Source organism: Notothenia rossii, assembly GCF_949606895.1.
Source record: "Notothenia rossii genome assembly, chromosome: 7".
NCBI classification, from domain to species: Eukaryota; Metazoa; Chordata; class Actinopteri; order Perciformes; family Nototheniidae; genus Notothenia; species Notothenia rossii.
In genome coordinates, this window is record NC_136905.1 from 13834442 (window position 1) to 13849673 (window position 15232).

General features: G+C 40.5%; 2 protein-coding genes across 3 annotated transcripts in view; both read right to left on the reverse strand.

Moving 5' to 3' along the window:
- LOC307013172 (uncharacterized protein) overlaps positions 1-10732 on the reverse strand; it is a 157779-nt gene extending 147047 nt beyond the window's left edge. Inside the window, exons 1-4 of the mRNA XM_079640438.1 lie at positions 10447-10732; positions 10171-10214; positions 9515-9800; positions 8659-8687 (exon numbers count right to left, since the gene is read on the reverse strand). Of these exons, the coding sequence (XP_079496564.1) occupies positions 8659-8687; positions 9515-9800; positions 10171-10214; positions 10447-10717 (630 nt within the window). The 5' untranslated portion in view covers positions 10718-10732. The remainder of the gene's footprint in view (positions 1-8658; positions 8688-9514; positions 9801-10170; positions 10215-10446) is intronic.
- The window catches only part of LOC307013173 (uncharacterized protein), a 158340-nt gene that overhangs the window by 68503 nt on the left and 74605 nt on the right, over positions 1-15232 (reverse strand). The gene's annotated exons all lie outside the window — the stretch shown is intronic.

Sequence of the window (15232 nt, forward strand, 5' to 3'; positions counted from 1 at the left end):
AGTTTCACCCACTGTCTCTGCCACCTCCCTCCATGCCTGGTTCCTCCGGTTTGTATCCCGGTAAATAGTTCCGGTCGTAAAGAACCGGGTGATTTGCTACCGTAATATCTCGTTTGGAATATGAGGAAATGAACTGCGGTCTGGCTCTCCCAGCTTGCACGCGGTTGGATTGGCTGAGCTTGCACTGGCGGGATTTGCATAAACGGAATTTGATTGGCTGATGCCAAGCATCGAGCCTCAAAAGTTGAACATTGTTCAACTTTTGATGCCGATAGATGCTCGTGATGCTTGCAAAGCCATGCCATGCTCCCCACAATGCAGTTCGGCGAAGATTCAAAATCTTCTACGTCACCCCATTCAAGTGAATGGGCGAAGCGTTGAAAGCATTTTTTGATGCCTGTAGTGTAGACGTACCGTTCAACTTTTGATGCCGATAGATGCTCGTGATGCTTGCAAAGCCATGCCATGCTCCCCACAATGCAGTTCGGCGAAAATTAAAAATCTTCTACGTCACCCCATTCAAGTGAATGGGCGAAGCGTTGAAAGCATTTTTTGATGCCTGTAGTGTAGACGTACCGTAAGTATTCACCGAGAAATACTTAAAAAGAGGTTTGGATTCCTGTAAAGAAAAATAAAGTGGTTTAGAAGCCTAAGATTCAGAAGACGATCTTAAAGTAAGGTTTAAATATCCTGATTCTGGGAATCAGGATAAAAAAGAAGTGGTTTGAATACCAAAGGTGGGTTTGGGCAACAGTAAAATGAGGGAAAGATAGAGAAATAGAAAGAAAGAGAAGAGATAGGAAAAGATAGGAACAAGAAAAACAGGAGAAAGAAAAGCAAGTACAACTCCAAAAAGACAGAACAATTAAAGAGAGAGAGTGAATGTTTGTGTTGTTTACACATTTGAAGGTTGTTACCTTGATGTTTTGTGCTGTTGTTAATGTATGTTTGTTTCAGTCACGCTTATTGTTGATCTATGTATTGTACTGTATGGTAATAATGATAAACGGTATGTATAGAAGACATTTGAAAGCAAGGCTGATAAAAACCGAGCCATTGCTGCAAAAAGAAAACTGTGATGATTATCTATTCCAACTGGCCACTGGAATCAGATAATCAATATAAGTTCATTATAAGTTATTTTTATTTTAGAATTTAAATATAAAAAAAACTATATTAAAATGATTCAAATTGTTTATCATATCAACACTAAGCTATTGTGATTACAATGAGCAGTTGACAATTTGGTCTCCTTAGACATTCAATTTGTTAATTATAATTTGCTGCTTTAACTAGAATACTTCTAATCCGAAAGCAAGTGTATGAACAAAAGAACTACAAAGAAACATAAATGACTTTTTAACCTGTACCTAACTCTCCATTTCTCTGAGAAACATGACGGAGTGGTCAGCAGACACAGACGACTTCCTCCCCCGTAAAACCCTCCTGTGCCTCTCTCTGTGGAATCTGAGTTGGCGATTGGCCTACAACAAACAACAACTGCCCTCCACTCCACTCCACTCCACCCTCCCACGGTGCCAACCTCTACCCACAATCTACCTCTGGCCTCCCTCCTCACTCCGCTCCGCTGCAAATGCCCAAAGCCCCAGTGCTCACCAACCCCCAGAGGCAAACAGAAGACCACTTGGGGAACCATGCCAGCAGTGCGCTATCGAGTAGGCAATTCAGATCTCTTAATAATCATATTAAAAAGTGATAATGTCAAATCCCTTCTGCTAAGAACGACACTAATGATCCTTAGGTTGGACAAAAAGTCACAGAATGTACACAGAGATGAAGGGTTGTGTTTTGATGCAAACAGCGATGAGACCCAAAACCAGGACGAGGCATCACAATATTCTCAACAGCAACAAATGCCTTTTTTGAACGGCCCACATGCCCCAACTTCAGAGTTTGTCCAGAAACATCAAGTAAGATGGCAGACAGCTAGAATTTGACATCCTATGCTGTGCATGCAGCAAAAAACTATACAGGACAAGAATCCAATCTGGAGGGAGTAGGCTTCACATGTGGCAAAAAAGGACATTAAAACAAGTGACTGCAGGATGAAGAGAGACACAGAGGAGCGGGGAGGAAGACAGTCAAGCGACTAGAAGCTGCCACTTAATCAGGTCATGTACACCCAGACACACACAACATACATGGAGGGAGTAAATGAAATGACCGTTTCATACACCGACTCTGACGACCTTAATGATAACACCGGAACGCTAGACAAAGACTTTGAGATTTTGGAACTAAACACAGTAGATAGGATACTATCACAATCAGAAACAACATTTGTAACTTAAGAAGTAAAAGGAGAAGAGGCTACTTTCTTATGTGATCCAGGCGCATGTAAAATGTTGTTCACTACCCTCAAGCTCCAAGCTTCTTGAAGGCCCTTGTGAAGAGACAAGATCTTTTTTAAATTATGTTACTTAATTTTTTTTAATCATATGGTAACTTTTATGCCCTTTAGCACTATGTGCTACATAGCGCTGATATAGCATTAGAGCAAATGTGTTATGCAGGAAAAACTGGTGAGTGATGTCTTTTTGGAAGCTTGAAATAATACAATAAAAATACACTTGGCTTTTCACACCTTTGGATCCTAAAGTGATGTTTGACAACTTTTGCTCCAGACCATAATCGTCTTCTTTCATCTTCTTTAAAATCTCCATTGTCACCTCCATAGACTGTTGGCCGTAGATCTCCACCATCAGATCCACAATCTCAACTCTCCCTGCCGTCTCTAATCTCTGACTTGAGATTCTTTGGAGGCCACGCTTGAATTTCTCGAGCTCTCCATCACTTGAATCTTCAAGTGTTTCCAGAAGCTTCTCCTCCAGTGATGCCCCGGTTACTTCCTAATGGATTCAATGTCATCAGAGGGAATTAAATATAATATCTCCACTAGTTGAAAACATTTTCCACCTCTTTACTGTCAACATTTTCAAACTGTAAAACCCAAATGAGAGTCGTGTTGTGTAAAGTGTGTCTGATGTGATATGACTCACCTCCTTCGGTGGTTTGGACGGATGTTTATCTAAGGAGAAAACCAAGGAAAAGCCTCATCATCACTGATTCAAAATCAGATTATCAACAACTTCTTATGTCGTTTTTTAAAAATTGTTATTACTGCACTTGAATTACGAAGAATCAAAAGTGTTTAATAATCTGGAGCTGTGTTCAACAACAGGAAAACGATATAAGCTATATAACTGCATCTATATAACACTTTCATTTACAAACTCCCACACAACTCGTGCAGTATAATCAAAGTCTCATTTATCCTGGCACTAGCTGACTACTTCTGATGTGTGGAGAAGAGTAACGCATTTCCAAGTATGAGACTGTTAATGCAAAAGTGTTTCAAACAGTGAGGTTGTTTTGGTATAGTGGTGCTGTTATTAAACACGCTCCACATTTACTTAAATTCATAGAAATGTCTGAACATTTTTCTTGGAAGGCATCTAAGAAATTACAGATGTCTTCAAGATTTCAAGAGAACTCAGGGTGAGTAATTGTAATACAGAACAACTGGTCAATTTGTAGGTAAACTATTCCTTAAAATCCAACTCCAATACATAAGATTTGGAAAAATAGAAAACTCATGTGTATGAATTTTTAAATATCTGTAGTACACATCCATGACACACAGATGAGTGTGTACTGAAGCAGTTTTTTGTTTTCTTTCTCTTACCTTTGAGTCTTAAGATAGGCTTTGATAATCTCTCCACTGGATCACTTGTCTTCATGTCCATTAAAACCTCCCTGGTCACCTCCACAGACTGCGGACAACAGGTCTCCACCATCTGATCCACCAGCTGGAGTACATTTCCTGTCCAATAGGGATATCCATAACAGAAGTAGGATATGCTCTTCTGGAAGTACGTGAACTGCAGATACCACTGAAATCTGTCGAGCTCATCGCCACTCAAATCCTCCAAAGTTTCCAAAAGGATCGGTTTCACTGCTGCAATTTGTGCCTGAAAAATTCAACTGATGTGTAAGAAAAGGTGTTATTTTATGATGGAAATAAATATGACTTTTTATAAAAAAGGATTTTAGAAACACTAACATCTGTACTATTAAATATGTTTATATATTTTTTTCTGAGTGTTCAGACTTCAGTCTGCTAATCTGATCAGAACATCAGTGGAAGAAAAATAATTTGGACGGAAGAGATCAACCTTAAAAATGATTTAGTTTAGATCATCATTTTTACGTTCAAGATGGATAAGGTTAGCAACTTGCATCTATTGAATGAAAGCTGTGATGTGTAAAGTCAGACTCACTCCCTCAGACTGTACAGGTCGATGTTCATCCACAGAGTACATCTCTGAAGAGAGAAAATAAAGTGAATGTCTAACACACAAGATCCCAGCAACTAAACTAAACTACTTAAACTTAAAACATTCTGTTTCTTGTTGAGACTATAGGTCGGTGGTATTTGACAGAGGTGGGAGTAAGTCCTACATGTGCAAGTCAAGAGCAAGTCTCAACTCTTGACCTACAAGTATCAAGCAAGTCCCAAGTCACTGTGTTGAGAGTCAAGCAAGTCAAGTCAAGTCATTGCTCAGGTCAAGCAAGTCAAGTCAAGTCATACGAAATTCTGATGAATAAGCCCAGTTTCCGCATTTAAATCAGTTAAAAGACAGTGGTTATGAAAATGGATTCAACCCACACTATGATCTTCATTACATACACAGTTAATCATTTGAAATCTGATTTAGACCGATGACAATCATATTAGATTCATATTAACCCTAGAACTGTAGACAATATAGCTAGGACTCAAAAAGTCTGTTCAAAAAGGCAGAATTCCAGGTAAGAAAATCGTATATGGCACTTGCCATTACACATATTTAATTTAAATTTCTGTTAACACTAGAACCGCCAACAGCGTCAGCACCTACATGGATATCATTTTCAAACCATTTAATTTGTTCCTCTTCATAATTTCCTTATAAACTAAGGAGGACGATTTAAAACACACTTAATTGGGTTGATTTAGAAATGGCTTCTGTTTATCATCATAACAGATCAAAAAGTTCAGATTCATTTGACAATAAATCAAGGAATGATGCACTTCTACAAACAAAAACATCATAATTAAAACATTTAAACAAACTAATAAAAGTAGATGAACTACATTATTCAAAAGTTTCCAGTAACTTCTGATAATAACACAGGGGAAATAAACGAGGCATCTCTTTTCCTCTCTCTCTCTCCTGACAGCCCGTCAGTATCAGGATTAGTCAAAATGAATCCCTTGGCGGTTCTAGTGTTCATTTACCCAGTTTTGTCTTCTCTTTGCTTAATCGATTTGAAACCAAGTCTAACGTAGCTTAAACTTAACGTTAGCTTTCTAGCTAACACAACACAGTCACGTAGCCTACCTTTCTCTGAGGGGTTTTTTGTAGTGACGAATGAAGTTGGATGTTGTGGTGGTCCTGTCACTGATCTTTATGCTGCAGACCCTGCATACCGCTGTTCTGTTCTTATTAGCGTCATCGACAAAATAATCCTTGAATCCAAATTTAACTATTTTTGGAGTAAAGCTAACCGCTCCCATGTTAACTGACACTCCTGCCGTCTAGTTGGTTGCCAGGTTTGCGCGCATGGCGTTATAATCACGTTTTTCGAAAAAACTAAACGTAATATCCCAATACAAAAACAAACGCAAATATTTAATTTTAAACAGTAAAGTCCTTTCAAGTCATCTGTCTCAAGCTTAAGTCAAGTCTCAAGTCATGAATACCAAGTCAAAGTCAAGTCAAGTCTTTTATCAATGTTAGTCAAGCAAGTCTCAAGTCAAAAGATATGCGACTCGAGTCTGACTCGAGTCAAGTCATGTGACTCGAGTCCCCACCTCTGGTATTTGATGGTATTTCAATTATTTCTTTAATGTTTAAGATCCCTGTCCCATGTTTTTTTTATAGTTCACATTGTTAATGACTACAGATTATTTTGTATACTGAAATATAAAATGTATGTGATGTGAAGTTATTTGGTTTTCTTTATCTTACCTTTGAGTTCTGAGCTGGGCTTTGTCAACCTCTGCCTCAGATCATTCCTGTTAATGTCCTTCAAAACCTCCATGGTTATCTCTACACACTGTTGGCCGAAGATCTGAATTATCTGTTCCACTGTTTGAGCTCTGCCTGTTGAGGATCTCAAAATCCATGAAACATAACTCGGTTTCTTCTTGGAGACCATTAAATCTAGGGTCTGCTTGAATTTCTCTAAATCCTCGTTTCTCAAGTCATTCAGAGTTTCCAAAAGCAGATGTTTAACAGCTGCCATTGTTGCTACCTGAAATAATCAATACATTCATTAGACATGTGTATATTCCTCTTGGAAAATTACAAATGTGTCTATTTGCATCTCATCACTGTTAATGTTTTCCCTTTAACTCTATGAACTGGTTAGTTGTTGTTGGGTTTGACAGACAGACAGACAGACAGACAGACAGACAGACAGACAGACAGACAGACAGACAGACAGATCATCATAGATACGTCAATCATGTGTTTGGGTCAAATCATTACCTGTTGAAGGAAAGGTGTGTTGTAGAAAGTCAGACAGATGAGACATTACTTACTTTCTGGATCACTGCAGGTCGCTGTGCCTCTGAGTGTTTCTCTGAAGAGGAAAGAGTTGAAGATAAACAACTCAATTAATTTTACCCTCTCCCAAAATATTAATCATTGTTACATTTCATCCCAACTGACCGCCAGAGGCGGTGCTTTAAGCACTGGATATGTCCATCGCCCGCATACGCAGGTCGAGTACCAATACCAACAAAGTCACCTGTGACCCCACGTCACACCGGGCTATATCTGCCGGTGACGTCAGAGGATCTGTTCCTTTTCATCTTCAACCATCAGGGGGGCACCAGGTCCGGACAGCTACTCCAGGTATCACAGAGCCTTTTGTCTTGGGCGTCTCCCCGCCTGGCCAGTCTGCGGGCAGTCTTTCTGCCAGGAGATTTCAAGCATCTCAACATCTTGGGCTGCCCTGAGAGGGGTGCCCCTAGAGAGCATCTGCGCCGCGGTGTTGTGGGCGTCGTCTAGCATATTCTCCAGGTTTTATCGGGTTAATGTCGCCACTCCCCATCCTTTGGGCGAGGTCCTATTGCCGAGCTCCGCTGCTTCCAGTTAGTGAGTAAGTGCTTGGATTCTTCATGACATTGTTGGTATAAGTCATCTAGTGCTTAAAGCACCGCCTCTGGCGGTCACTAGGGATGAAATAAACGTATGTTACGACTGTAACTACGGTTCTATGAATCCCGGATGACCGCCAGAGTATCCTGTCACTCACAATCCTTGTGTTCTCGCGAGAACATTCTGGGAACAGATCCTCTGACGACACCGGTGGCAGATATAGCCCGGTGTCACGTGGGGTCACAGGTGACTTTGTTGGTAATGGTACTTGAGCTGCGGATGCGCGCGATGGACATATCCAGTGCTTAAGGCACTGCTTCTGGCGATCATCCGGGATTCATAGAACCGTAGTTACAGTCGTAACTTATGTTCTGATTAGTCATAAAACATACTTTGTACACTAGGATATAAATACATTATAAATATACGTTTCATCAATATTTATAACTTAAAAAGAAGAATACAGGGCTTATTAACTTAGGATAAACAGGTTTGATGATTTAAAGATATTTGTGTTTTATTCGTCTTACTTTTGGGTCCTGAGCTGCTTTGTGACAGCCTCTGCACCAGATCAGTCCTGTTCATCTTCTCAAAAGCCTCAGTGGTCATCTCCAGCAGTCTGTGCTGGCTGTGATCTTGCACCAAATAAAACACCATGTCCTGCCTGTCTCTCATCATGAGCCACCTTGGTGAGATGTCTGGGTAGCCATTGCCAAACTGAATTTCAATCAGGACCATCTGGAACCTCTGTAAATCCCGGTCACTCAAATCTTTCAGTGTTTCCAGAAGCAGCTCTATGACAGACTCCATTGTTTCCACCTGGTAAAATCAAAGGAGACGTTAATGGGACAAAAGAGCATTTCCTCAGCTGGAATGATTACAGATTATTTTTTGTTTACATCTTGTCAGTTTCAGTGTTTTATAAGAGTGGACATGGTAAGAGAACATCAGCCATGTCACGCACAACATATCAGTACACTTTATAGTTCATCCAAATCATCACAGAACCATTTTCTTTTTGTATAAACGGCGTGTTTGATTCATGACTTTATTTGACCTCCTAAGTTACTCTTTCAATGGCTGTGGTAGAAACATTAGATTTAGCAGCTGAGTGGCAGTTTAACCAGTTGCATATTTTTCTTTTGGTATAAAAGAGTGAGAATAACTATCTTTATTTTTGCCTCAGTATTGTGAATTTCTCTTTATGAATATTAGAAAAACAACTCATGAAGAATGTGATATAATTTCCCCTCCAGACAGACGTAACACAAATTATTAACACTATTCATAAATAACATTGATGCCTAGAACCTACAGTATGTGTACCTAACTTGGCCTGATCAGATTATTTCTGTAAGAAAACAATCAGAAACCAAAAGATGTTTGTGTCATGAATAATGTTCAGGGTGAAGATTATCTTCAGTCTTCTAAATCTACTGAGTCAAAGCTGCACTGGGTGGAGTCAGAGTGATGGGACATTACTCACTCTCTGGATCAGTGAAGGAAGCGGTTCCTCTGAGGAGAAAAAATGACAAACGACGGATTCAAAATCAGACTATGGACAACTTTAGTCAGATTGAGTTACTTTTGAACAAAAATACGTAATGTGAATAATTTAACTGTTAAAATAACACTCAAATATGTTTCATGATGGCATCATTCAAATCAATCACAAAGAGTGAGAGGTTTGACATTATATTATTAACACCCATTAAAGGAACACTACACCCACAAAATGACCTTTTGATAGAAATGACTCCTGCCTTGTTACCTTTAATTCTTCAAGAAACAAAACAGACAAAAGTATTGATTAATAGGGAGCTGTGTTTAACAACAGAACAACTTTATTAACTGTATAACTAAAACTATATAAAACATCTATTTACAAACTCTCACAACTCCTGCAGTAGAATCCAAGTTTCATTTATCCTGGCACGAGCTCACTACTTCCTTAAAACATGCATTTTCACTAAACCTTCCTGTTTTATACATTTCAAAGCACAGACGGGTACTCCACGTGCAAGTATGAGACTGTTGATGCAGAAGTGTTTTAGAGGTGAGGTTGTTTTGATCAAGTTGAACTGTTATTAAACACGCCCCCCATTTACTTCCATTCATATAGACGTTTCCATTTTTTTATTTGTAACTCACAGTAGAGGCATGCAAGAATTAAAGATAAATCAGGGTGAGTAATTGTAAAACAGAACAACTGGTCATTTTGTAGGTGAACTATTCCTTAAAATCTAAAAAAACTCCAATACAAAAGCATTACAACAAATACAAAAACTCATGACTATGAACTCTTCTGTGTGATGTAGCAGTTTTAGTTTTCTTTCTCTTACCTTTGATTCTTAAGATAGTCTCTGATAATCTCTCCACTAGATCAGTTCTGTTCAGGTCCATTAAAACCTCCCTGGTCACCTCCACAGACTGCGGACCACAGGTCTCCACCATCTGATCCACTAGACGGAGAGCACTTTCTGTCCAATTGGGATATCCATAACAGAAGTAGGATATGCTCTTCTGGAAGTAAGTGAACTGCAGCAACCACTGAAATCTGTCGAGCTCATCATCACTCAAATCCTTCAGAGTTTTCAAAAGGATCTCTTTCTCTGCTGCAATTTGTGCCTGAAAATTGTTACAGATGTGCAAGAAAAGGTGTTATTTCTCTATGGAAATTAATATTACTTTGTATTCATTTCGTCAGTCAAGAGGATTTTATAAAATGTTTACAAGATCTCTCAAGTCAAAGACTCACTAACATCTGTTCTATTAAATATGTTTAGCTTTTTTCTTCACAAATGCAAACTTTGATATTACTGTTCAGACTTCAGTCTGCTAATCTGATCAGAACATCAGTGGAAGAAAAATCATTTTGACAGAAGAGATCAACCTTAAAAACGATTTGGTTTGCATCATCATTGTTACGTTCAAGATGGATATGGTTAGCAACTTGCATCTATTGAAGGAAAGCTGTGATGTGTAAAGTCAGACTCACTCCCTCGGACTGTGCAGGTCGATGTTCATCCACAGAGTACATCTCTGAAGAGAGAAAATAAAGTGAATGTCTAACACACAAGATCCCAGAAACTAAACTAAACTACTTAAACTTAAAACATTCTGTTTCTTGTTGAGACTATGTGTCGGTGCGACTAATGTTTGTATAGATTCCTGTCTTTGTGGGTTTTTTTATAATTCATATTGTTGATGAATACAGATTTATTCTGAAATATAAAATGTATGCAATGTGAGTTTTCTTTTTTCTTTGTCTTACCTTTGAGTTCTAAGTTTGTAAACCTCTGCCTCAGATCAGTCCTGTTAATGTGCTTCAAAACCTCCATGGTTATCTCTACACACTGTTGGCCGAAGATCTCCATCATCTGTTCCACTGTTTGAGCTCTGCCTGCTGAGGGACTCCAAATCAATGGAAAATATCTTGGCTTCTTCTTGGAGACAATTAAATCCAGGGTCTGCTTGAATTTCTCAAGATCCTCGTTTCTCAAATCATTCAGAGTTTCCAAAAGCAGATGTTTAACAGCTGCCATTGTTGCTACCTGAAATAATCAATACATTCATTAGACATGTGTATGTTCCTCTTGGACAATTACAAATGTGTCTATTTGCATCTCATCCTTGTTTGTGTTTTCCCTTTGACTCTATCTGGTTAGTTGTTGTTGGGTTTGACAGACAGACAGACAGACAGACAGACAGACAGACAGACAGACAGAGAGACAGAGAGACAGACAGACAGACAGACAGACAGACAGACAGACAGACAGACAGAGAGACAGAGAGACAGACGGACAGATGGACAGACGGACAGACGGACAGACGGACAGACAGACAGACAGGCAGACAGAGAGAGAGACAGAGAGACAGACAGACAGACAGACAGACCGACAGACAGACCGACAGACAGATTGTTACGTGCCAGGCAGGCTGTACTTGTGTGGTTTTCTTTCCCTCCTGTGTTTCTCTCTTCTCCCTGTCTTCTGTACAGCTAATCAGCAGCTGATCGGAATCTACATGTGCACCTGAATCTGATGGCTGATTGGATCCCCTCACCCTCAGCTGGCCTATCAGCAGCCAGGGCCGACCATAAAGGAGGCACCCAGGAAGTCTTCTCTCTCTCACTCTGGGCCTGTTGCTGATGAAGGAGCCTGCAGTGTTTAGCAACTCATGATCTTTGAATTGTCTGAACTTTGTGAAAAAGTGTGTGTTGAGAGGTGGAGGAGTTAGGTAAGTCTGGGGTACCCTGTACATTTCTCACCACCTAGCTAACTAATGTTCAGACACACTAGGTTAGCGGATTGTTGCCACCCCTGTATATTGTTTTGTCAAATTCTTTGTAGTTTAGTTAGTGAGTGTTTTTTTGTTTTGAGTTTTGGTTTCAAAGGATAGATGTAGAGATAGGCCTGGTTTTGTTATGCTTGTTTCTTTTGTTTGGCACAATCCTTTGACTCCTCCTCCTCACCAACCGAGTGTTTCAAGTATATGTCTGTTCGATTCTGGGTTTACAAAAAATAAACCTTTTGTCAACTGTTACACTGACTCCCTAATTTGTATTGGTTGTATATTATTGTCTCCAGGTCCCCTAGACCTTAGTGGGGACGTAACAAATGTGGACTCGTCCGGGATATCTATTTTCCTGAGCTAAAAACAATCAATAATTGAGAAGTCATTGTAGGTGTTGTACATCGGCTGAAAAATGGGTTTTGACTTACAGGACTTTATTGAAAGTCCAAGTGTTGATAAGTTGTATTCCTGTCGCAAAGATGACATGTTATGTATTGCAGCTCACTTTAACATTTCAGTAGACAAGTATAAAGTAAAAAAAGAGATAAGAGTGAAAATCATGCAAAAACTAGAGGGGTTAAAGATTTTTGTAATCCCAAGCATGTCAACTCAGCCTAGGGCTGATGTATCTATTGATGTCGATGATAGGGAACGTGTTGTTGGTGCTTCCTTTATAGAACAGAAGAGTCTGGCTGTATTAGCTACACCTAGAATTGACAAGGTAAATCCTGAGGCTCCTCCTGCAACGCTTCCTAGGTTTGAGGCTTTCTCTCTGGGTAGCGTTGGTGCAAGTAGTGATGCCAAACTGAAGGTTCGTCTTGCCCGTCTTTAGCTGGAGGCCCAGGAAAAGGAAATGGTGCGTAGAGCGGAATATGATTACAAACTGAAGATTCGCAAGTTAGAGATAGAAGCTGAGAAAGAAATCACGTTAAAGCGGCTTGAAGTTGATGCCCTGAGAATATCTTCAGAGCAGACATTTGAGAGGTCAATACCTTCGCATACAGTCTCTCCTACAAAAAGTTTTGATGTGAGTAAAAATATTGCTTTGGTGCCAACTTTTAGAGAATCAGAAGTTGACTCATATTTTTGTGCTTTTGAGAGGATTGCTACCGCACTAGTCTGGCCTAAAGACATGTGGCCAATCCTACTACAGTGCAAATTAGTAGGTAAAGCTCAGGAAGTGGTATCTTCACTTTCTTTGGAAGAAAGCTTGCAGTACGAAGTGCTTAAAGAGTCGATCTTGCGTGCTTATGAGCTTGTGCCGGAGGCCTACAGACAAAAGTTCAGACACCATAAAAAGTCTGCTACTCAGACATTTGTTGAGTTTGCGCGAGAGAAGGGTATTCTCTTTGATAAATGGTGTGCGGCTAATGAAGTGAAGGATCATTTTGAGAGTCTTCATCAGTTACTTCTCTTGGAAGATTTTAAGAATTCTTTGCCTGAAAGGATGGTGATATTCTTAAATGAAGAGAAGGTCACTTCACTGGCTAAGGCAGCTGTTTTATCGGATGCATTTATGCTCACTCACAAGACTGTGTTTTCTTCACCCTTGCGCCCAGATAAAGCTACAGAGTCGCAAACCGGAAGGACTGATCTTGGCCCAACAACTTTTGAAAGGTCTAGAGGACCACCATCACCTCCACGGGGGCCCCGTGAGTGTAACTACTGCCATAAAATAGGACACCTTATTTCAGGGTGTCATTTCTTAAAGCGTAAACAACAATTTTCGCAACGCTTTCAAACGCCAAAAGGCATGGGACTCATTAAAGGAGTTTCCCTATCAGACATAGAAATGTCCCAGGAAGATGATGTACCTGATCCATGCTTCAAACCCTTTATTTCAAAGGGCTTTGTTTCTTTAACTGGGGATCCTAAAGACCAGCTGCCAGTACAGGTACTTAGGGACACCGAAAGGTTCTCAGTCTATTATTAGAGAAGGCATCTTACCTTTAACCTCCAGGTCATCATGTGGATCAAGTGCTGTTGTTCAAGGGGTAGGCATGACACTAGTTGCGTCTCCTTTGCACAATGTTTATATTCACTCGTCCCTTGTCAAAGGATTCTTTAAAGTAGCTGTCCTCCCTGCCTTGCCCATCAAAGGTGTTGATTTCATCCTCAGTAATGACTTGGCTGGAGGCAAAGTCAAGCCAGTACCTGAGGTCATTGATTCTCCTGATCTAAGTTTAGATGCAGATAAATCAGCTGAAGTACCTCCCGAAATCTTTCCTGCTTGTGTTGTTACAAGGGCCCAGTCAAAGAAATATGGAGAAGACTTGTCTGATTCTTTTCTTGCTACAGGGCAGTTTCTTGAAGACATGACTGCGACGGACCGACTGCCAGAGGAGGCCCGGTCTGCTGATGCTGGATCACCCAGTAACAGCTCAGAGCTTGTACAACTGCCTGCCACTCGGGAAGAATTCATGGCAGCCCAGTTAAGTGATGAAACACTTTCTAAATGTCTCTCTTCTGTTATCAGTCAGGAAGAGGCCAAGTCAAAGAAGATGGCCTACATTATGGAAGATGGACTATTGATGCGTCGCTGGATTAGTGATGCCTGTGAGGAGTCAGACTCCTTTGCAATTTATCAGGTTGTCGTGCCAACAGCCTATCGTTCTCAGGTGATGTCCTTGGCTCATGATCATCCGTGGTCAGGTCACATGGGGGTAACAAAAACGTATGAAAGAGTTTTAAAACACTTCTTTTGGCCAGGACTTAAGTCTGACGTAGTTCTTTATTGTCAAACATGTCATGTGTGCCAAGTTGCTGGTAAACCAAATCAGGTGATTCACCCTGCTCCTCTCATTCCCATTCCAGTAATGGGAGAGCCATTTGAAAGGCTGATTGTGGATTGTGTGGGACCCTTGCCAAAAACTAAAACTGGAAACCAGTTTCTCTTAACTGTCATGTGTGCCTCCACTAGGTTCCCAGAAGCCATCCCACTACGGAAAATCACTGCCCCGGTCATCACCAAGGCACTTCTGAAGTTTTTCTCCACGTTTGGTCTACCAAAGGTAGTTCAAACAGACCAAGGTACTAACTTCATGTCTAAAGTGTTTGCCCGGGTACTTGACACCTTAGGTATCAAGCATGTGACATCCAGCCCATATCATCCTGAAAGTCAGGGGGCATTAGAGAGGTTTCACCAGACTATGAATTGCATGTTAAGAAAACATTGCCATGAGTCTCATAAAGATTGGGATGACGGTGTTCCTTTAGTGTTATTTGCCGCCCGTGAAGCTGTTCAGGAGTCTCTAGGTTTTAGTCCTGCTGAGCTAGTGTTTGGACATGAAGTCAGAGGTCCTTTAAAAGTTCTTAAAGAGCATTTGATCATGCCAATGAAAAAAGTTTGCATTATCCCAGAGTATGTCGCCAAACTTAAGGATCGTCTACATTGGGTTGCTCCTTGGCTAGGGAAGCTCTGACCTCTACCCAGGGGAAAATGAAGAAACGCTACGACCAGAAAGCGCTAAAACGCTTGTTTCAGCCAGGTGACAAGGTGTTGGTTCTATTGCCTGTACCTGGTTCTGCTCTGTCTACTAAAGGGGGCCAATAATGTTCTTGCCGATGCATTATCTCGTGCTATGTAAATAGAAAATGTATATTGTCGGGTCCAAACATACTGTTTGGATTTATATGTGTGGGGGTGTTACGTGCCAGGCAGGCTGTACTTGTGTGGTTTTCTTTCCCTCCTTTGTTTCTCTCTTCTCCCTGTCTTCTGTACAGCTAATCAGCAGCTGATCGGAATCTACCTGTGCACCTGAATC